Raw genomic sequence first — 23,785 nt, 5'->3', positions numbered from 1 at the left:
TAAATTAGTAGATATGAATACAAACTTTATTTCAGTCTAAATATTAATTCTAATAAACATACTCTGCTTGAATCCGTTAAGCTGAACATGAGCAGGAAAAAAAAAGGAAAATAATAAAAAATAGCTCTATTTTCTGTTAATCACATGATGATCAAATGAACACAGTCAGGGTTTAAAGTGGGATTCAGCAGGTGGGGGAACCCTAAAATCAGCTGTAACGGCTCAGTATGAGGAAAAAGAATCACAACTCACAATAATTTCTGAGTGCTTCAGTAGATTTTCTCAATGTACAGGCTGTGATTAGCTGACCTGCTGCTCTTTGAGGATGTACACAACTGAATTCAACCAGATGTGAGCAGGTGTTTCATGAGTTGTCCTGGCTCATTTCCATCGTCTACACTGACAGTACACTGTTTATGCTGTCTTTATATTACACCCTATGCAGCTGGTATGCAGATAGAATTTGATGAATGAATCTAGGCATTATCAGCTAAAGTTCATATTAATCTCTAGTACTCTTTATGTAACTTAACTTGACCATGAGCACCACACTCACTGTGCACCAGTCACACACACTTTAAATCCATCACAGTACAGGAAACTAACCAGTTTATCCTGGACTAAACTGCAGACTATTTTCATGCAACCTTTAAGTAACACCGTCAGCCCACCTCATTTTATTTTGCATAATATAAAAATTAATAATGTCACACACAAACAGTTTGTATGTTTGCTGATGTTTGTTAAGCTGGTGGAAATGCTGCATTTGAAATTACCTGCCACGAAATATAACTCCCTTTATGGTCACTCTTCTTCTGTAGGGCTAGCTAGATGCTGAAGTACCGCTACCACAGCTTACCTGTGGACACCTGCAGTCGTTCCGACACCAAAACGCCCAGAAAACAAACAATTTTTTAAAAAAATCACTGACTCACTTTAACCCCAAACTGTGGCACACAGTTTTTTTTGCATCTTTCATCTCTTTTTACCCAGCATCTCCTGGTGATTAATACACAGGATTGCCTTTAATGTGTTACTGCTTAGGCTCAAATGAGTTTGATGTTTGAAGGCCCACAATGACATGAAATTATAAGTCCCCTCAAATGTTAAATCAAAAGTAACAAGTTAAAATGTTAGAAGTAGAAAGTGCAGATATTTGTTTAAAACGTAGGGCTGAAAGTAAAAACGTTTCCATTAAAAAACTACTCAGATAAATTCTACTTAAGTGCAGTAACAAAGTATTTGTACTCTGCAAATATGTAATATACTTTATTATGCTGATACAAGCCCTTTTGCTCTGCTCAGATTCAATGTCAATGTCAGCACTACTAATTATGAAGTTACACTAAACCAATCTCTGGGTATTTGTGTAGACATCAGGCAAACATGCACACTATTTCAGAGTTACATAAAACATGAAATTTGCAGATTACCCTCTCTAATCCAAAAAAACAACTTGTTCATCTTTGCACAATATTGCATAGTGGCCTAAAACGCAAAGTCCATCTGCCCTGATCTAGTTTGAACCGGCAAGATGTGTGTGACTGAAACTGAACATTTTGCAGCCTCACCTGACACATTTGACGTGCTTATGCCTCCAGTACGATGGAGACAAAACTATAATAAAAGAAAATCCACATACAAAAACGGTTTCACTTTTGTTGCAGGTCAGGACACTTAAAGTTTAAAGTTTTTTGAGGATCCAAACTCACATTTTTTCCCCCGTTTTTTTTTCCAGTGTTGCAAGCTGTTAATGCTCTGGAGTGAAATGGGGGAATATGAGGAAAAGCCCAAATGATCATGCATTATGACATGTAAGAGGCAGCCAGGATTACTGGGCTATTTGACAGAGGATTACAGAGTGGAAAGTTGCAAAGAGCATTGATGCTTTAGAGTGAAAGAAAGCATGAAAGGTTCAAAGCACCCACAATATGTTTGCAGCAACAAAAGTTTTAAAAGGTAAATGAAATGTGAGTTTTCCTTACTAAAAAGAAAAAAAGGCTTTTGTGTAGAGGGTTAACGTTTCTTTTATTTATGTTGCTACTGCGGAGGTCAGTAATAATAATGCACTGCTTTAGGCAACATTAGGGCAAGTGGGGAAAAAATAAGATAAAATCTTGTGCTGTTCTGTGCTGAAGTAGCTGAAATTGTGTGTTTATAGAATTCTACATTGCATTGTGTCATGGGCAGTGGAAAAGGATTACAACAAAAAGCAGCATCAATCCCCCACCCACAAATCATATAAAGACATCAGAACAAGAAAGAAAGCAGATGTATCTGTGCTCCAGAAAATGAGAGCTGCCAATCTCAGCCAGTCATTTAAAACCCTGATCTTAAGTGAATACATGCAAACCCCGTCAGAGATGAACTGATCTTCTTGCGTCACAGGGGACAACACATGGAGTTGGAGGAGAGGGTTTGTGTGATCTGATCATAAAGTGACGGCAGGAGGGGATATTGGAGAGGATGCCAGTGTTTGGGTATTATGTCAAATGAACAATGCCATTGGCCAAAGGATATCTGATGTGCCATCTGTGCGGGTTGGTCAGTGCAGATCATGTGTGATACATCGCTGCTGTGTTGCGTGTGTACACAGAAAAAAAACGGGAACTGTGACGTACATGTACAGTGACTGAGATAGGATTTAAAGAAATCAATGAATAAAACTAAACTGAATGCCTTTCAGCACATTATCCACAAAAAGGAAACTTCCTCTCTGCATAACCTAATCCTATGAATGAATTTCACTCAGATGCAATCAAGCGCAATTTTTGCAATTTGATCTTTAAGGCTATGCCTATCTTCAAATATGGAACACACAACTTAAATAATAAAACAATGAGATTCAAATAAACTTGTGTTTTCTGGTAGCCGCAAACTACATAAAACCAGACTCAAAGGTTTTCTCCCTACTTTGAGATTTTCCCCTTATAATCCTGCTTTAGCAGAGCTATAAAAAGGGCTAAACAGACACTGACAACAGACAGTGTGTTTTAAAGCAAAATATATTTTCTGCTGGGTATTTGTAAGAATCTATAGTAACTGACACTAATTCTGCATATGTGCTTGCTTTATGTAAAACCTTTGTAGAATTTATAGAAAATGTAGTAAAACAACCACTTTAGTCTGCACACATGAAACATGTTGAGGTATATATGCACTACCACACAAAAAATGTAACTAGAACATTTTCGATTTACAAGGTGTGAGGTTTTTTCATATAATAACCATCTGTTTTTCTAATTAAAAATCCATCCTAACTTACACTTTTGACATGACAAGAAGAAAATGAGGTAAAATTAACACGCATGTAAATCCATAGAATAATGCTTAAGTGCTAACACATAATAGTTGATAAAGAAGCTAATATCCATCATTGGAGAAGCTGGAAAAAAGTCTTCTTTAGAAAGTCATTTGATATCGTTCTGATTGAAATCAATGGCAAAGGCTTTTTCTTTTCTGTTTCAAATATTTATAAAATGAATTATTACTGATAGTTAAAAATGCTGCATTGTGATAACAAGAGAGATGCATTATACTTCAGTCTGAAAAAAATCAACTTCAGCACAGCCTCTACCCTGGTGCAAATCCTTGACATAACGGCCATCGTTCACATCTTTGCAACAACCTCCTCGGCCTAGAACAGAGGAAGAGATGAGATTTAAAGCAAGGCAGAAAATATGATCATTCCCCTGAATATTGTAGTAATATAAGCCTAACAGCACTGGATCTTGAGCCACTCCTCATTTCTGCATGTTTTGCTAGGATAAAGGGAAAAAAGTGCAACAATTCTTTTAAAACGTGCCCAAATTTTTAGAATTATAGTATATAAGACAAAAACAGAGTTTGTAGAGTTCTAACAAGCTTTAAAGTCAATAAAAACCTATACTTTTCAACGCATCTTTAACTCTATGAGACAAGCTTTCTTGTAATTTAATTTAGCAGTCTTCTTTGGATGTTGGCTGCCTTTTGTTCTGTTCTCTGTTCTCTTCAAAAATTTGAGGTCTGGGCTCTAGATCTGCTGATCCATCGAATGATCGACTGAAGGGCCCAATGCCTCACTCAGGGCATGTGTCAGGTCTTTTCTTTTCTTTTAAAGCATATACTGCACAGCATGCCTAGACGTTTTCAACTAATAGCACTTTGAAACTCACCTTGTTGAAGCAAACATATTTTTTATGTCTATCCAACTGTGTTAGCTTTGGCTTTTTTCATAGACTAAAGAAATGGGGGGAAATGATCTGTTTTTGCAACAGGCTGTTCGAAACAAAGTGCCTAAAGATAGAATTTAAAATAGGTTTGTTACTAAGTTGTTTGTTATGTGTAGGCACAAGTGTCTTTATTATGTATGTCTGATTCAGGTCAGTGTTAGGTGGCTTAACACACAAAAAAAAACATTGAAAAAACAAGCCAAATATCGAGAAATAACGGGTGGCTCAAGACTTTTTCACAGTATAGTAGAGCTAGTATTTCTATTATTTATTCCAAAAATAGAAAGTAAGACATTGTTCTATAACAATGTCACTGCCATGTTTTCTGTTGTTGTTTTAACTGAGGGTTTTTTAATATAGTTCAGCTGTGAGTCTGCTGTGGTCAGCTTTGGCCTTATTCAGTCTGTCCTCTGACCTCCTCCTCACCTTCCTGTCTTCACTGGAACCTTTATTAACCAGGCCCTCATCACTGGCGGCCTGCAGACTGTCGAAGGTACCCTGCCTCTCCCTTTCCATGCCTCCTGCTGAGCCTCTGTCTCTCCTTCGGTTCTTCCAGCTCTCCATTATACCATCCAAACAGGCCAACCTGGTGTCAGTGGTGCATGCATACATGCCTACAGGCACTGCCAGCACCATGGCTAAAACTATCACTACTATATGTATCAGCTTCTCCCTCTGTTCCATCTCAGTGATGTCACTTCCTGTTACAAAGATGATGCACTGTTCTGGGCGTGGTGCGTGATTCTTGAGGGTTACACAAATTTCATATTTAGTTGCAGGCATCAGGTCCGAGATGGAGTAAGAATTAATCCCAGGTCCAATGTAGATTATTTCTTTTTTATCAGCATCTGCACGACCAAAGTGGATCGTGAACCAGGTTTCAGTGGGACGTTCTAGGGCAGCGAACCACTCAATGGAGATACCCCGTATTGTTTGCTTGGCGATGCGGATGTCGATGTAGACATTTTCATCACCAGCCCGCGGTACAGCTGGGAGGAGTGAAGACTGGGAGCTTCCTGCAGAGCGCACCTCTAGAAAGATGCTGACGGAGGAGTTTCCAATGAAGTTGACAGCGATGCAAGTGTAGACACCATGATCAGCTGCATGGACAGAGGGGATCACCAGGAGGGATCTGATGGTGTCATCATCCACTCTTTCTTGAGATTCTGGGATGACATTAGGGCTGTTATTTTATGGGAACAACAAGCTTACAGAGTAAAATATTTTTAAAAATTAAAGAACATTAAATAAAATTAAATAAAAAGACTAAACAAAAGTGTCCTGCAACTGATCTTCCACAAACATACATAGAATTAAAGAGTCCTGTACTTTATTAGACAGTCATAGATACACATTGTCTGTTTTTTGTTTTAAACAGTTAAACAGTAAAATAACAACTAATGTTCATTATATATTGTGCAAACCTAAGCTGAAGTGATCATTACCCTGATAGGAGCTAAAAAGTTCAATTTACTGTAACCTGCACTATATTTCCATCTATAACAAATCCCAAGAATTTTGCAACTTGAACAATTTTGTTGTTCTCAAGTCAAAATAGAGGATGGTTTGTTTTGCTTCATCCACAAAATCGAAGGTTTAAAATAATAATTATTCTCCTGTGATCTCACATTGTAGACTGTAGTTATTATACTTGCATGGCTCAATATTGTTATAATGTTTGAGAATATTTCTTATGAGCTAAGACAGATGAATGTCAGCAGCAGAAATAGTGGTGGAATAGCAATGGGGGCAGTAGTGTGATTATTATGAGTTTGCATGTTGTTTGATTGATCTGCAGTAAGCACTCCTCTCAGCAAGTTAAGTCTAATGACATGCCGGTTTATTTAATTACAAGGTGGCCAAACAAGATGGACAGCAGTGTAGACTCTTAATCAACACTGACAGTGTTGTGCAGATTGGGAGATTGGTGGTGCTTACATCACCATGTGCATACATTGAGTTTTAATCCTCTTGATCTTAATAAAGGTTTGCTGCACCACCATTGAAATGTGTGTTTAAGTATCAGATGTGCAGTAGTTTATTACACACTATGGTCACCACACTCTTACCATGAAATCCTCTGATTATCTTCAGACCATATGTCCACCACACTGAAGGGTCAGGCCTTGCTTTGGCGATACATTGCAGGGTGACGTTGGCGCCCTGTGGCAGGCTGATGTTGGCTGATTGGGTGCTGACTTCGGGCTTCATGCATGCCTGTAGCTCTATCTCATGGAAGAACTTGCCCGCCCTAAAGTCCGGCCCTGAGCAAGTCAAGTAGGAGTTCATCAATATAATCGGAGGGCTCAGAGACCTTATGAACTCCACGAAGCCCTTTAGGCGACAATCGCAGAGCCAGGCATTGTCGTGGAGTGCCAGGACGACGTTTGGCCCAGATGTTGTCGCCTCCCGCTCCTCCATGTTCTGTAATTTTTGGTAGAGAGGCCAGTTTTGGAAGACCTCCTTCGATATCACCGTAAGACGATTGAAGGATAAGTCTAAGTAAGTCAGACCTGGCAAAAACCTTAACGCATGCTCCGGTAGGACGTCCAGCTGGTTGTGCTTCAGATCCAGGATCTTGAGAGCCGGCGTGTCCTCGAATGCTGTCCATGGTACTGAACGTAGCTTATTGCCTTGCAAACGGAGCTCGGTTAAGTTCCTCAAACCCTCCAGACCCTTTGAGTTTATCAGTGTGATTTCATTAAAGTTCAACCACAAGTTCTCCAATGTCAACGTTTTTGAGAAAGCCCCTCTGGGTATTTCAGTAAACTGAGACTTTTCAATTCGTATTTTTGTCAACTCATGTGGAAGGTCTTGTGGTATAGCCCCAAATGCTCTCTCCTCCATACATATTAATGACCTAAGATTAAAAGAAAGAGTTTATATGATGATGTTATTATTTATTGTAATATCTGACTGACTGCTAGGATCCGTCAAAAAACAAATGTTACCTTCTGGAGGCAAATAACTATATAACTATGTATTATAACTATATTCTGTATCACTGACTCGTATACACCCACAGACATATAAATAAAACAGAAATCGCCAGGAGGACTGAACTACTTGAAACCAGTTCTTACCTTCCATGTCTGTCTTCTACACAGCTGCACCCGCGTAAACACTGAGAAAAAGTTTCACAAGCCTGAATGTTTATTAAAGCTATAACAAGCAGGTAACAAATTATGTCCATAGTCCACAAAAAAAAAAAAGATCCTGAATTTGAGGGCTACATTCGTGCTCCAGACATGCCGAGTGCGGCAGACCAGAGAAGCCTATTAAGCTTAATCCCTGACGTACAGTGCAGGAAGAAGTGACATTTAAATCTTGGGCAAGACACGCACGATTAACACTTAGTGTCACTAGGTCTGACCCACTGTGCCTTTTAGATAGCTCTATATTCTGATTAGTAAACTATAAATAGTTCAAAGTTTGATATTGTCCAAGAGATTAAATATGCAGATATATAAACAAAATATTTTTTAATGAACTTTGTAAGTGAAGATTACAGAGACCCATAGTATCTCAGAACCAAAGTATGGAGACTGATTATTATTGTGAGGTGAAGTAGAGTTATAAGAACACACAATATCACTCAAGTACATGCAGTATAAAAGTTTATTTAACTATATTCAAATAGGTAAGTATCATTGGAACGAACAGATCCACTTTTAATGGGGTAATGATGCCTCTAGGTGGCACAAAATAGTCACATGGAAAGATTTTAAGTATGTGCCTCATTGGGGGAATATAAATGATTTAACATTTCCTTTTTGCACCATCTCCACCCTATTTACATTGTGTCATAGTTCAGTCCTTCAGTACTTCTCTCCAGCTCCAGCTTCTCTCCATTCACCAGAGAAATGAACCATGCCTATGTGTATATCTTCTCTCAGAACATATGACAGATATATACAGAGGCACAGAATTAACTGCATATGTATATGTGTACATAATCTGATAAAGTATTTACAAATCATACACATACATATATGATATAAACAATGGATTGTCTACCATTGACTTCCCTTTAAATTAAATTGGATTGGAGAGGTTTCTTCGCTGGGCCGTGCACGTGAGGTGGAATAAAACTTTAGTGTTTGCTGTGCTCTTTCACTTCATGCATCATGTTTTCTTCTTACAGGCTTAGTGATAAAAAACATTCTTTTAGACATAAAAGCATGAGCGCGCTTGCAGTTTAATATTAATGGATGAATATGCGTGTAACAGTCCAGTGAGTTTCACTACATCTGCAAGAAACATGAAATTTTCCAGATCTACGCAGTTTCCCAAATTCTTTAAACTGATATTTCCATTATTGTGCAGCGTGCAAAAGTCCGTTGATAGAAGTTGGCTCTCTGTGGCGGTGGAGTTGGTGGCATTATCCAGCGAGGAGGGATGGGAGGGGGTGTATGGGAGCGCGTTACAGGGGGACTGACGTCAGGATGCTGCTGAGGGGAAGAATATGGGTAATGCTGGGGATACGGATGTGGGTTGAGATGGGGATGAGGGTGCCGGTGGGCATGTGAACGAGTTTTGGGGTTTGGACTGTGACGTGAGTGTGGGTGAGTGCGGGGAAGATGACGTGGAGCAGGAGCCGGAGCTGGAGCATGACGTCAGCAGAAGTACTCATTAGGCTGTCCCTCTATTTTAGCTGTGGCCTCGGAGTCCAGGCTGGAGCGGGCTGACAGCAGCCGGTTGGACTCCTCGGGATTCAGTCTGTTCAAATACTCACCCTCGAGCCCTTTGGCCTTTGTGCCGGGTGAGAGTGTTTCAAATGTAACATATGAATCTTGGATGTCTTTTGATTTCTTTCCCCAGTACTTCTGAATGCGTCTCTTCAGCGCCCCGCAGCATACAATAACAGTGAGCGGGACTGCAATGATACAGGCCACTGTGATCACAATAACATTAATCAGCTTCTGGGTACCAGTAGCACTAGCTGCTTCATCAGTGGAGAATATGACACACTGCTCCTTCTTGGGGATCAGACCCTTCACACACACACAAGCAATGTACTTGGTCCTGGGCACCAAACCATCGATGGTTACACGGTTCTGCCCAGCTCCAACATTGATCTTTCTCATGTCCCTCTCTCCAAACACTGCATAGAGCACACTAAATGCTGTTGTGTTTTTGGCTTTAGGGGCTCTCCAGTTTAGAGAAATTGTATTGTCTGTGTCCCCTACAACTTTTACTGAGCGGACCACTCTGTCCGGGTCCTGCTGTAACGATGAGGCGTTAGCTGCCAAGTTACTTAGATTAGTCTTTTCCAGATCCAGCAGTGCATCTGAGTTGGGGGAGGTGGCAGGCCCTGGGGTGGCTCCTTCAGTCAGGCTGTAACTGGATAGTCCAGGATCAGGCCCAACACCAGGCAGGAGGCCAGGATCCAGGGCCGGCAAGGATGAAGGAGCAGAGGTTGGAGCCACATATCTGGCCACCAGTTTCTCCTGGTAGGCAGCTTTGCCCATTTGGTTTGGTTTTTTGATTTTGGGCTTCTTGTCATTGTTGGTTTGGTTCCCCTCTGGTTTTGGCGAGTTGGAGACAACAAGGGAAATGACAGCCTCTGCATTCCCTGCGTAGTTAGTGGCCTTGCAGATGAATTTACCTGAATCACGGTAGGACACTGCTGGTACACTGAGGATTGACCAGGTGATTCCTTCCTTTGAGGTTTCCTGCTGGACTGTAGTGGCAGAGATGGAATAACACAGTTATAAAATAACAACAGAAGAACGATTTTAAAAAAAATAAAGTAATTTGACACCGGAGACGTCCCCTTTGACAAATGTGAAAAGAGACAACAAGCTGGTGATTACACAATGTTGCATTGATGATCAGTGTTGCGTAACTCACTGTGTTGGCAATAGATGTCACTCAGACTTACTAACTCCACTCGTGGCTCTCTATTTAATTAACAGCAGCAATACAGAGCACACAAAGTCATCTTATCTCATCTATCCAAATAGCTGCTGACTCACCTGTTCCATTGAGGGCTCGTCCATCTGCCCTGCGCCATGTCAAGTCTGGGATGGGGACGCCAATGGTCCCACACCGGAGCAGCACATTGTTTCCAACAGCGCTCCTTACTCGTGCCACAGCTGTGTGGATACGTGGAAGCTGACAGCGGCGAAGCTCTGCGTCGCTGAACAGGACCCCCGACACGCTCTCCGGAGCTGAACATCGAAGTCTCGTGTCGATGAAAGCCACTGAAAGAGTCGGAGACTTCTGGAACTGGACCAGGTCATAGAGCCGGCAGTCACACACCCAGGGGTTGTCATGGAGACCTAAGGGCAAGGGTACAAGTGAGGCTACAGGAGGAAGACAAGTGTCCAGCTGTGGACGAAGTGATAGACCAGCCTACAGATGGTTGGTGTGGATGTAGGGATGTTAATCCTGTAAGAGGATTAATATTTAATTCATAAACTACATCATGGCCATGACTATGGCAATGATGATGATGATGATGATGATGATGATGATGATGATGATGATGATGATGATGATGATGATGGTGAAAATTGACTAGAGATCAAGATCAAACTTTGCTGTCATTTCACACTCCCTACAAGAAGATTATAAGAAGACTCGTTGTTGATCACAACACCTCCACCAACAGAGTGCATAGAGTTGTGTGTATTTTTATATATATACAATTTGAACTGTGTTTTTCTTTTTTCTTTTCTTTAATAAAATGTAACTTAAATCCACCCATTATAAGAGATAATGTTTTAAACAAAAGCATCTTAAATCTGCTATGTTACACTCTAAAAGCATGTAATAGATGTCAATATACAGCCTGTTAATATTAGTTATTAAATATGGAATCTAAAGATGAAATATCAAATATTATAAGAGCTTCAGAAATTATTATTGAAATTGTTACCTTCATATTAAAGACAAGATGTTACTTTTTTCCAATGTTACTTTTTATACAATATGTTTTTACTCACCAGAAACAGCTGTTGTTGTCAAATTATATATTGCTTATGTAAGCTTAAGATGCTTTTTAAAAAAATTAAAAAAAAAGTTGCTTTGCAAAAAGTTAGCACACTTTCATTAAGCTCAGAAGAAAACAATGCACCTAAAATGCACTTTAAAGGATTTAAATGGAGACTTGATGTTAGGATGAGCACTGCCTCTCACCGAGTATCATCTTGGAGCTGTCTGGCCCTTGTGCAGGCTTTGCAGCCAGCCAATTGGACAGCACTTCTGCAGGTAGGGTCACCAGACTGTTGCTGGACAGATCCAAGTAGGTGAGGTTCTTGATGTACGTGGTGGCCTCCGCGGGCAGGGAAGTGAGCTGGTTGTTGTGCAAATCGAGAAGTCTGAGGCTGGGCATATCCATGAGAGATTCCCAAGGAAAGGCGGTAAGGGCATTCCCGTCCAGCCGAAGCTCTTCCAGGTTATAAAGCCCCCGGAAACTGTCCGGGTTCAAGGCGGACAGCGTGTTAAAAGACATCCACAAGAATTCCAAACTGGAGAGGTAGTTGAAGGCTTCGCTGGGTATCTGCTGGATGGATGTCTTCTCAATCCGCAGCTTGGAGGTGTCAATAGGAAACCCGACAGGCACGAGAGATATATCGGGATCATTGCAAATCACGCTCCTAAAAGTCGGAAAATATTTGAGTTAACTTCACAAATTGCATTTGTGCATAGTTTACGAATCACTAAAACTTTAAACTAAATCGACAATTAATGACAACAAATGTGTATTCAAAAGTTCACAAGCAGCAAAAGTTATGTGGATAATGATTTTTTTTTAAAAAACTTATTCCCCGTCCTACCAAAACACAAAAAAGCATAGATGAAAGCCTGAAAGTGCCTTTGAAAGATAATCCCGCATTAAATAAAATTGGAGCGGCATGCACTCCCTGAATTATTTTTTGTACACGTGTTCACCTCTGTGCAAACATCTGTCCTCATATGATGACAAAATGCATCACTGTGCAAAAAAACAAATAAAACAAAACAAAGAAACAAACACACAAAAAATACCACACAAGATACATTCATTTCACTTTGGGCATCCAACTTACCTCGCCTTTGATCCATCACTCAGGTTGTGGTAAAAGCAGCTGCACTGCGAAGGGCAGGCGCTCACTGGGGAAAAAAGTTGACCCGTGGCCACGTAGAGCCCCAGCAGCAGGACGAGGAACATTTTGGCCAACTTTTATGCATACGCAATTTGCCTACATGCGCCCACTTTGCGCCCACTGAAGTCAATCAGACTATTTTTTTTCTCTTTCATTTACAGGAATGTCATCCGTACGGCGCTGTCCCACCGCTTCGCTGCCCCATAGTGATCAGACTACTATGAGTCCCGAGATAAAAAAGGATAGACAAGGATTAGTGAAAAGGCTGGCGTTCGTTTCATCTGGATGCGTATTGCCTCCCGGAATCGGATAGGCTGCGCAGAGACGTCCCTATTTATTACCACAGAAAAACACTTCCGAAATGGTCATAATCCACTGTGATGTTTGCTTTTTTTTCTTTGCCTCAAATGTAGCATGTTTATTTGAGCCCTGCCGTGACTGTTAATCTGGGAGTGGAGTGGACCGTGTTTTGCCACAAGGTGGCCCCTATATCATACCCTATTGCTCCTACGTCGGGACCTGTGCGCAGGGAAAGTCCTCATTCAAAGTTCTATTATTTATGCATCTTTTTCACCTGGAGAATTAAAATTAGCACAAAGATCTTTTATTGCTTCTATTTACAAGCAAATTGAAGCAATAACGGGGGTTTTCAAATGCATGTTTAGGTAAATAAATTCCTACAAATTCGCATCAGAATATATCACTTCCCTCACATCAGTGATGTCATCAATGTAGCTACTTTTATATATATATAAACTAACTATCAACATGGATCCAAGTAGTATCAACATATTTGACATAATAAAAGAATAGAAGAAAAATACTGTGTTTCCAAGGAAGTTTGAGTGAAAGAGACTCCTCCTGGCCTTTAGATTTCACCTCAGTGACCTATTTGGACTCATTCCCACACTAGTAGGTAAATACCTCCAATTGTTTTCCATTGTAGGTAAATACTACACATTGGTTGGCACCTGCCCTGCATTCCCTAAGCTTTCATCACACTGGAAACTAAGCATTACAAGTCTTTAGAGTGTTTGGCAACCATCCTTTTCAAATTTAATCCACATTTTATGTCATAGCCAGGTCAGAGCAGTTAGATTTTAAAGGTTTGATAGAGCAACAAACCCTATAGATTGAAAATAGATAGACAAAGAGTGTGTGCATAAGATCAAATAAAAAATAATTTTTCATTATGGGACACACAAAATACATAAATACACTCTAAATGGATGCACACAAATCAGGGCAAAAGCATATGGGTGAGAATTTAGAGTATTTGTGAATCCATCCATTACTATAGTGTTTTTCTTTGTTCATTGTCCTCTGAGACCTTTTGAATTAAAATCTCTTCAATTCGCAGGTTATGGTTTAAGAATTGCAGAGGTCTGTTCTGTGGCTGTGAAAGTTGTTAAGCAACCAGAGTGATCACGTTCCCCTGTGCTGAAAGGAGAAATATTCCATATTGTATGGCAGGCAAGTAATCTCATTTCCAGAAGCCAGTAAAGCCGTCTTTACATGTATGAACCAGAGACATTCTTTAAGATGCAATCTCATACTTAGTGTGCAAAAAGCATTTGCTTTATTATACACTATTATCAACGTCAAAAGAAGTAATGTATAAACACCCTCAATTGTGAAAGGATTAAAAAGGAATCTATATATCTAATACATTATATAGCTACACAGAAAGTGTCATTTGCAAATAACACCTCTTGCACATTTGGACTTCATTATGAGTTTTTTCAGTAAGTAGCACGTTTTTTTTACATTACCATCTGAATTTATCCAGATTCTTGATCCTTATGAGACTTGGAGAGATCTCTGTCCCCTCTCCCTATATTGAAACCTGAGGAATCCACAGAAGTCTAGGGACAATAGCATGATTTCATGTAATTTCCACAAATGTTGATCAATAAAGAAAAATCTGAACTTGACTGTTAGTGTTCACAAGTTTTTGTCTTGAAGCACACAAACCCACTGTGTGCTATATTGTTTGTTTGTTTTTTATGCTGGTCCAGTTTTTGTTTTTATCCTCTATCATTTTAGGCACCTTGCGCAGCTGATTTAACCACTTGATGTCAGTCTGTTGATCAAAATCTTTGATTCTTTGCACACAAGAACAAAAAATTATAAACAGAGATACAGAACAGCAGCACTGGCATGGCTCCGCTGTAGAGTGCTTCCAATAAATAATTGGTTAAGATAGCTTTACTGAATTGCAACACATTGCACACACAGGCTGCAAAGCACTGGTGTGAAAACGGTAGTCTTAATCTTAATCTTAATTTTGAATAATGTGTATGAATGCAGATAATAGCAAATGCCCACAGACATTTATCACTGTGTATTTTTAGTATTATGGCTTCAGTTGTACTTTTTAGGCTTTTCAGTTTTAAATCTAAACACTGATGCATGGGGAATGCAGGTGTGGTTCTGATTGGCAGGGGCATTGTTTTGCAAACACTTGTTGTGCCTCCATGAAGCAAACCTGTGTATATACACGGCTGTGGACTCGGTCAAACCCGAGTCTCGTCGTTTAACTTCAGCAGCCGCTGCATCCTCACCGGGACACCACAACACAAAGGCTTGTTGTGCAATTAATAGAAGGCTTTATTGTTGCGGCGCGTAAATGCGCATTAAGGGTTATGTTCCGCGTTCATTAAGACATTCCTGCGCGGATTGGGGCGACAGAGAGGCTTTACATAATAAACTGCAAGCATTCACGTGAAATGCCCCTTTAAAAGCCGGCTCTCTTCGGTCACACCGAGGGGCATCGTAAACAAGCGGAACGAGAGGAGTCTGTGACAGCTGCACTTTGGTGTGTCAAACCAGGCTTCAGGATGGTTTCTTCGTACCCTTTACCGGAGGGCTTCTCCGAGTTTGATGTGTTTTCCCTGGGATCTTGTCTGCTTGTGGAGGGTAAGTTATGTCTTGGAATTCAGCCAAATACTACGAGGACTTTGCCTGCTGTGTTTGCCATTAACCTACGCCAGGACATGTCTCCTCCCGGTCACTGACACGGACCCGTTTCTCTGTAAACTTGCAAAATAATGCTTACTTATGGTCTAAAAATAAAATAAAATAAAATAAAAATGAATGCGACGAATTTCGCCTGAGGTGTGAGCTATTTCGCACTGATTTGCATTGTGTGCGTTTTTTGTTCCCCTTCCCCAAAGGTCTGCTGGGCTTCTTTCTAAATGCGGTCACAATGCTTGCTTTCCTCAAAGTGAGAGAACTGAGGACTCCCAGCAATTTCCTAGTATTCAGTTTAGCAATGGCTGATATTGGCATCTCCATGAACGCCACGATCGCCGCTTTCTCCAGCTTTCTGAGGTGAGTGATGTAACCACCCCTTTCATAATGGACATCGAGGTCCATCCGCATGTGGGTGGGATGAAATGTAATGAGAAAATAATGCCGGTGACAATAGGCTACTGCTGGCCACCTGTTGTGACGAATCATCTGTACAGAGCTGTATAATCGATGTAGAGTGGTCCAATTAAGGCTGTACAGTGAAGAGGGTCAGTACAGAGCATATTCAAACTGCAATCAGGAAATGAGACACGTTGCTCTCAGTGTTCACCAGTTCATGGATTAAATGTTATACTAGTGATTTGTTTATGTATTTTACTAAAATTGGTGCTTAAGGGGTTTCTTGTGTCAGTCAACTTTGAATACATCCTCTGTCTTTAGGTATTGGCCTTATGGCTCTGATGGATGCCAGACTCATGGTTTCCAGGGCTTCATGACAGCTCTTGCCAGCATCCACTTTGTAGCTGCTGTTGCCTGGGACAGATATCACCAGTACTGCACCAGTAAGTCAATATCTGGCTGATGATACCAAATGCAGTCAACTTTTCCTCTCCTATGTTGCACAAATGTGCACATAAATCAGCCAAGTACACTGCTGTCTTTAAATTTTCTACAGACAAAATAATGAGACAATATGCAAATAAATAGCAACCTGAACAGTTGCTATAACACAGGCTGACACCTCTGTACTAAAACTGCAACCTGGAAGGCTTGAGTGTTAACAATAAGTCCTACACCTTATTTTTAAACATCATTACCAGGGTACATGGGCAAGAGGAAATGACTCAACTCAAATGTCCCTTGGTTAGTGCAGGGTTTATTACACTGTTGTTAACTCTGTTATAACTGTTGCAAACAAGCAGCTCTAGTTAAGATATTAGTTTAGCTAAGAATGCACATTTGTTTCTTAGCAGCAGTGTGACATTTAAAACAGAAACAAAATCAGTAGCCTACTTGAGTATGCATTCATTGTGTTGCTGGTGTTTAGACTAGTCATAAAGAATATTGTTCTTCCCAGGGACAAAGCTGCAGTGGAGCAGTGCCATCACTCTGGCTGTGTTTGTGTGGCTGTTCACTGCCTTCTGGTCCGCCATGCCCCTCATTGGCTGGGGAGAGTACGACTACGAGCCCCTCAGGACTTGCTGCACACTGGACTACAGCAAGGGAGACAGGTACCATATACAAACATAATTTCTGCACAGTGCTTGCAAGATAAATATATGTTATTTTCACTTTTTTTTTAACCTGCTGTGTGTGTCTCTGTCCATAGAAACTACGTGTCCTACTTGGTTCCAATGAGCATCTTCAACATGGGTATCCAGGTGTTTGTCGTCATGTCTTCTTACCAATCCATTGCACAGAAATTCAAGAAGACAGGAAACCCCAGAGTAAGTTCAGTAAATTAAATTATGCACAAACTTTAGCAACATAAGATTAGAAGAAGATGTCTTTTGCTGGGGAAAAAGGTGTTGTAGATTGCACTGATATCCAGATTCACTTTGGAGTAGCAAGAAACGCATACAGAACAAATCCAAACAAGTTTAACTGAATTTTGGGAATTACTCCAAAATCAAAGAATCTGACATTTATAAGAACAGATGCATAAATCCTCTAAAATATGTAGTCCTTGTAAAGGCTCTCTATGCTTTGAAGTTGCCCACTGAAAGAAATCAGAGGGATTCTCCTCAACCTAGCATAAGCACAATAGCCTCATGTGGCCTTTATTCAGAGACACAAAACAGTGTGTGAATGAAGAGCATTTACGCTGGGATATATGTAGGTCATTACCACAGGGTGAAGATCAGTGGCTTTAGCTGGGAATGTGGGTACTGGTGTGCAGTGAGAAGAACAATGTTCATTAGGGGAGTTCTGGAGGGGTTGAATCAGGTGACCCGCTTTGTGTTGCATAAGCTCATTACTTACAGTCATCCGAGCTGGCTGGAGGGACACTTTGATTACAAACACAAACTGCCCAGTAGATACACCCAGTACTCCACCAGAGAATAGAGATGGCACGATACCACTTTTTCATGTCCAATACCGATATCATAAATTTGGATATCTGCTGATACCGATATGAATCTGATATAGTGTGTTTTTTAATCAATAAAACTGTTTTTTTAAATATCTTGCTGCTTTTTGTATAAGTTCATACTCAAGTTTAAAAACAAACAAAAACTAAAGCTATTCTGTTATACCTGTATGCAAAAAATACACTACACCCAAAATATTTCATAGTTCAGCAATACTGATCAATCTAATAAACTTAAACCTACTCCATCCTTGCTATTCTGGTATTTTAAAGAGTAAGCAACCTAACTAATAGGGCTCTAAAACTCCCAGCAAAAAAAAAAAAAAAATAGGGAACCACCCACCCTCCACCTCATGATCCTTAATTGATGTAATCAACTTTAATTTGATGCAATGTGGGGGAAAAATGCACAGAAATCAATTATTTTTCAAGAATAATTAAATAGATTCAACATCTTTCTTCAACAGAACTGCAGACTGCACAGATGGTACCTTCCCAAAGGAAAAAGTACTATAGCTTACTAGGGTATATTAGACTTAATAGTTACTATGTACAGTAATGGACTTCTATAAATTTTACATCAGATTAAAACTTTGGTTGTAAGATTCAGATAATTATTTATTAAAAGCTGGACATTTTAAATGAGAATAAGAAAGAAAAGTATGTCTTTGTGCCCCCTTTCCCTGTTCATGCCCTATCGGCCCCCCTGGCTAAACTTTGCTAGATCCGCCCCTGCACAGTTACCAGCCGTCAGCTGCGTAGAAAAGGATCCTGGTGTAGAAAGTAATATTAAATAAATTCTAACAACAGCTTATCAAGCTTAAACGTGCTGCTGTTGTTCAGCCGCTGGTTTCCTCTTTCTGGCGCGAAGTGAGCGATAGACAAGCAAGAGAGATGGACTCGCGACAGAAAAGCCGATCAGCTGATCATTGATCAGTTTCATGATTTCATGATTGAAGTAGCAGCAGGAGAGGGAGGGAGAGAGAAGAGACAGTCGCTCCATATATCGGCTGTAAAGCTTAACGCGGGAATGCTTTACAAACATTCAGAGATGAACTTACACACTTGCTTTACTTCTCTCTGGGATAACTTCCTCGGAGATGAAATGCCAGATTGGTAGGCTATACACACAGCCGCTCTATCACCTGAGGCATACTGCTGCCACGGTTAATGATCCAAGTTATGCCTTGTCGCAAGTTTTGTGAGGTGCTTTTTTTTATATTTAATGGATCGATTACATTTTTTATTTCTCTCCGATATCCGATCCAATTTACGTCAGTATCTGACCAATACCGATACTAATATTTGGATCGGTCCATTTCTACCAGAGAACAGTAATTATGTAATAATCAAACAGTTTACAGTCAAATTATTAGAAAAGGGGGAAAGTCTGCATTAAAACTTGGAAGCAGAACAACGCCTAGGAATGTGACACAACCTAAATTAAGGAGAGAAAATGGTCACAAATAATTTGGGGTTATCTAAAAGAAAACTCCATCTTGTAAATGTGTAATCAGTTTTACAGAGCTGATCATTATCCCTTCTGGAAAGGTTCAAGCATAAGCAAATGTCAGTGTTTCTTTTCAGCTACTTACAGATGATTAAATATAAGTATGTAGGGAATCCCCGATATATGTGGATGGAGTTCGGAGATTCTTTTCACAGTCTCAGCACCACACAGATTCACCATGGTGCTAGACAACGCTCTGTGCTAGAACACTTGGACATTTTGACTTTAAGTGGACTCGTATGTCATTGAGGGGTTTTTTTTCTTTTGGTTTGTTTGTATTAGAAAAACACAGAAAACAGTAGTTTGTGAGCCACAGATTTATCTGCCAGGCACAACAGCAGTAAGTGCCTGATCAGGATTTAACAGACAGTGACTTTGTGTACTCTTCCACAGCTCAGACAGATCACAGTTTCTTAGCTATAGTTCCATTATAGCTGTTGGGACAATTTTATTTAGTTTTTTGTAAGCTTAGTATATTTGCTGTTATTTAAAGTACAGCCTGTTTAAGTCAGCAATATTTTTTCCGTCTTTTTAGCTTTAATAATAGAGACTTTGTGGTACTGTGCAGTGTTTACATGTTCTCCCTGTGCTTTTGTGGGTTCTCTCTGGGTACTCTGATTCCCTCCCATGGGCCAAAGAGACGAATGTTAAGTTAATTGGTGAGTCTAAATTTGATGTAGGTGTGGATGTGAGCATGAATGGCTGGCTCTGTGTTAGCCCTGTAATTTGTCTGGCAGCCTGCCTAGTGTGTATTGTGTGTCTCACCGGCTCACCCACTGTCAGGGGTGATACAGAAAATAGATGGACGGATGGGATTTTTATAAGCTTAAATCAGGCTAATGTCCAGCAAAAGCACTACAGTGCATATGGCTTTATTTTGATAAAGTATCATTAAACACAGAGAATTTTGTCTATTCTTGTCTGACTTGGTCTGATTGTTATCACTTCTTTATTTCGAGCATTTTGGAGTCTTCATCTTTCTCTGGGGATAAATTAAACAATCCTCTATAAACAAAACTATTTTATTTACCTCATGAACCTAGAAGCAAGCTCATTTTACTGAGATAACATTAACACTCAGTGTAGGACGGTCTTTCACAAACACACATTTGATAAAATGGCCTCAAAAACAAATTGTTTATAGAGGTTTAGCTAATGTAATGTTCCCATTTGAAAGTCAGTTCATTCAATTCTACCAAATTGGTAGCAGTTCACCTAGATTGCACTGCCAACATCGTCCTCATAGAGCCTAAAGTTTAAACCTGCTTTCATACAAAAAATGAAAGCCCACAAAATATTTGAAAATCACTAATGTACTCTGATTGCTTGGCACCTGTTTTCAAAAGATTACTATATCACAAATCAGGAGCAAAACAAGAACTTATATGTCTTTATAAGAGGCAGCTGGTTGTGATGGTAGCCCAGTTAGTTGGGTGCTGCTTGAAATGTGTGAAATCATTATGGAGAATTTTTTAAAGCTGCTTTGGTGCATACAGAAATGTGTTTTACTGAAATTTAACACTTTTTTTTTATCTCGACCCCAGCTATCAAATTAAATTTTTTAGAAAAAAAGTGTTCGGACTTTCCTTTTACAATGGGTCTTTAAGGACTCACTGTCTGGTTTCCCTATGGACGGTCTGTTTCCCAGGCAGTACAAACTGAGTGTGTAATAATAGCCTATTAAATAAGTAAGTAAATATTTATTTATAAAACATCCTTCAAGATAAATATCACAAAGTGCTTCACAATGAAATCATATGTTTTTCATCCCACTTTTAAATCAAACATAAACCCCGGTTTTTCATCATTTCTTATGTGTAGCATACATTTGTGGAGCTCTGTGAACAGAGTAAATCTAAACTCAATCTGTGCACACAGTAACCCAAAAAGTTACTATACAATTAAATGACCAAAAAGTGACAAATAGACATTTGTATGCACAGTAAGCAAAAGTGTTCAGTTCTGTGAGGTCAAAAATCTTTTTTTTTTAAGGTAATATAGTGTCAGTGAAACGATGTTAAGAAAACTAAAGCTACTTATAGGTAGGAATTGTGAAAACTATATGTAAATTTGTCAGTGCTGCTTTGTATGTGTGAACTGAATAATGTCTGCTTTCAGCCTTGGATTACACAGACCTGCCCTCTCATTCACCCACTCAGTGTTTTTGTTTTGTAGCTTAGCATTGATGATCTTAGCACAAACTCGTTTTCACCAGGGCATGTGACTTGCCTCCAAGCAGACAACCTCATGACACAAAGCCTTTTTCTCACCTTCACTCTTTGTGGTTTGCTAATCATTTTTGTTCTTATCCTCTCTTTTTCCCACTTTTCATTCCTTTGCACATTAATCCTCCCTCCACTACCTATTGTTTCCCCTCCACAGTTCAACCCCAACACTCCTCTGAAGACTATGCTGTTCTGCTGGGGGCCCTATGGGATCCTGGCTTTCTATGCTGCTGTGGAGAATGCAAACCTTGTCTCACCTAAGCTCAGAATGGTAACAACTATCATTACATACTTTGGCACAAAGTTTTTCTGACTCCACTTAGTAATGCATTAAAGAAATACAGCTTAGCTTAGCTGCTTGTTTTTGCATGTAGTTCAAATGTACATATTTAATATAAAACATTTGTTCCTTGAATTTAAAGAATTCTGCCCTTTGTTACAGAAGACATGCAAAGCGCCATGTAGAGTCCAAAACATGAATAAACAACACAAATTATTTCCTAATATTTCTGCTAAGAAAAATCTAATTGACCATAATATTTGGGTCCTGTCTCTGCAGATCGCGCCTATCCTGGCTAAGACTACTCCCACCTTCAATGCCCTCCTGTACGCACTGGGAAATGAGAACTACAGAGGCGGCATTTGGCAGTTAATCACCGGGGAAAAGATTGATGTGCCTCAAATTGAGAACAAGTCCAAATAAACTGAGCATGCAATAATTACATGCATTCTGTCCTTGTGGTTTCTCGCAGGTACATAGATGTTTGTGAGTGTCTGTGCATTTTGTGTGTCTTGAGCAGTGGTAGCCATTGCACCTGTTCTGCTCCCCGTTGTGTCTGCAGTTGTATTTCTAAAATGATTGTCACATTACAAAATAAACATATGAAATAACAAGTACCTCCTAATGGACTTTGGGAGATCAGCATTAGTTTATTGTGCTGTTTAATAATATACAGTTCCATACACAACAGCAGAAACTTTGGGCTTGGCTACTTCTGTAACCACATGAATTTCTCTGTCACTCAATTCAAATGTGATTTGTTTTAATTTTGAGTTCAGAATTAAACATATCCATCCATTCATGTTAATCCAGTTAGTTTTAATGCAAACACTCCTGCAGAGCAAGTGATGCACAGAGCAAATATGACTATTTATTCTTTTACAGACTCTGCTACAGCAGCCTGGGATATTTTAATCATTTTTCACTTTGCTTATAGTGCAAATGTCCTTGCAGACAGCAATCAGAGCATTTTCTCCTTACTAGTTGCCTATTTTGCTATCTGGTTGAAGATGAAAGGCTCTTAAATAGATTAATTCAGCTAAAAAAGAGACATCACAGTCTGACATTCAGTTTCTTAATCTTTATGGTGCCTGTTAATGAAATATGAAAGCGCATTCAGGCCACTGATATCCCATCATGTGTTGCAGGGTTGTGAGTGATCTCTCTCACCAGGATGGAAGTGCATTAATCCTCTAAAAAAAGAGGACCATTCTTGAATTCACAGCCCCCACAACACTCTGCCTGTAGATCGACTAAACATGCTTCTTTCCTCCACGCCAGCATCTAAAGTTTGCTATAACAATACAATATCACCAAGAACTGAATAAATCAGTGTTATTTACTGAGGCGAATTCATGTCTGGTCCAGAGTGCTCTATGAATTAATGTTCAAGGAACATTTCACTTCATCCATTTGACTTCTGCATATCATGAAATTTGTTTTTACTTTGATGTTTATGTAAAATACACCATTGTTTAAGCACAACATTGAACAATACACAGTACCATACTGGTTATTATAAAATGACTATTTTTTTTAAGTAGGTTTCAGAAACCACGTACCACATTCTTATGGTTTTCTTTTACCAACTGTTGATACTCGTAATATGAAATGCTAAAATGTATAACACACGTAAACTTTTGGAAAACAGCAGAGTGCTTCAGAATTTAATATAAAAGTTGTTTTAAAAAGGATATGTTTTTAAAGATGAGGACTACTTTAACAAATCATTTTTCTGTTTTATGTTACAACATAAAATACATTTGTGGTCACAAATCATTCACACTCATCATGGACATGAATGCCATGATAATTCTGGGCTTTTAATTATTTCTTAGAACTGTTCATTTTCCCAGATGGAGTCATTGGAGTCAGAAAACAAGAATTTGGTGCCCACGTTTCAAAGTACTTTTATTTTTCTCCAATCCGCATACACACACCCCGACTACTATTTGGTCCTTTAGCAAGTTGCACCTCAACCAGATGCTTTTAGCAGCCATAAACAAGCTTCTGTATAATTGTGGTTTAATATTTGATCACTCTTCTTGGCAGAATTGGTAGAGTTCATTTTAATTAGTTGGGTTCCTGGCACGAATGGATTTTATGCACAGTCCACAAATGT

At 39.6% G+C, this 23,785-nt stretch overlaps 3 protein-coding genes across 4 annotated transcripts; 1 reads left to right on the top strand and 2 right to left on the bottom strand.

Annotated features, from left to right (window-relative positions):
- Window positions 1–12: 12 nt before the first annotated feature.
- lrit2 (leucine-rich repeat, immunoglobulin-like and transmembrane domains 2) lies at window positions 13–7,675 on the bottom strand. Of its 2 annotated transcripts, none has more exons than XM_080288217.1 (4): window positions 7,295–7,675; window positions 6,281–7,071; window positions 4,627–5,377; window positions 13–3,637 (listed from the first exon to the last, which is right to left on the bottom strand). In XM_080288217.1, exons 1-4 carry the CDS (start codon window positions 7,402–7,404, stop codon window positions 3,574–3,576), a joined length of 1,716 nt encoding a protein of 571 aa, XP_080144343.1. In that variant the 5' UTR covers window positions 7,405–7,675; the 3' UTR covers window positions 13–3,573. The 2 variants fall into 2 exon arrangements, with proteins under 2 accessions (XP_080144343.1, XP_026044791.2); XM_026189006.2 differs by having other exon boundaries at window positions 4,638–5,377.
- Window positions 7,676–7,815: 140 nt separating this feature from the next.
- On the bottom strand, window positions 7,816–12,622 carry lrit1a (leucine-rich repeat, immunoglobulin-like and transmembrane domains 1a). Its single transcript, XM_026190245.2, has 4 exons — window positions 12,248–12,622; window positions 11,355–11,815; window positions 10,190–10,495; window positions 7,816–9,894 (listed from the first exon to the last, which is right to left on the bottom strand). The coding sequence occupies exons 1-4, from the start codon at window positions 12,367–12,369 to the stop codon at window positions 8,828–8,830; spliced, it is 1,956 nt and encodes a 651-aa protein (XP_026046030.1). The 5' UTR covers window positions 12,370–12,622; the 3' UTR covers window positions 7,816–8,827.
- A 2,206-nt stretch (window positions 12,623–14,828) lies between these two features.
- Window positions 14,829–22,105, top strand: rgra (retinal G protein coupled receptor a). The gene is made up of 7 exons (XM_026191105.2): window positions 14,829–15,223; window positions 15,481–15,637; window positions 15,998–16,119; window positions 16,635–16,788; window positions 16,887–17,004; window positions 21,541–21,654; window positions 21,943–22,105. The coding sequence occupies exons 1-7, from the start codon at window positions 15,145–15,147 to the stop codon at window positions 22,084–22,086; spliced, it is 888 nt and encodes a 295-aa protein (XP_026046890.1). The 5' UTR covers window positions 14,829–15,144; the 3' UTR covers window positions 22,087–22,105.
- Window positions 22,106–23,785: the final 1,680 nt, after the last annotated feature.

Source organism: Astatotilapia calliptera, chromosome 13 (assembly GCF_964374335.1).
Source record: "Astatotilapia calliptera chromosome 13, fAstCal68.1, whole genome shotgun sequence".
Lineage (NCBI taxonomy): Eukaryota > Metazoa > Chordata > Actinopteri > Cichliformes > Cichlidae > Astatotilapia > Astatotilapia calliptera.
Note: the sequence above shows the minus strand (reverse complement) of the source record. Positions and strands in the feature narration are given on the sequence as shown.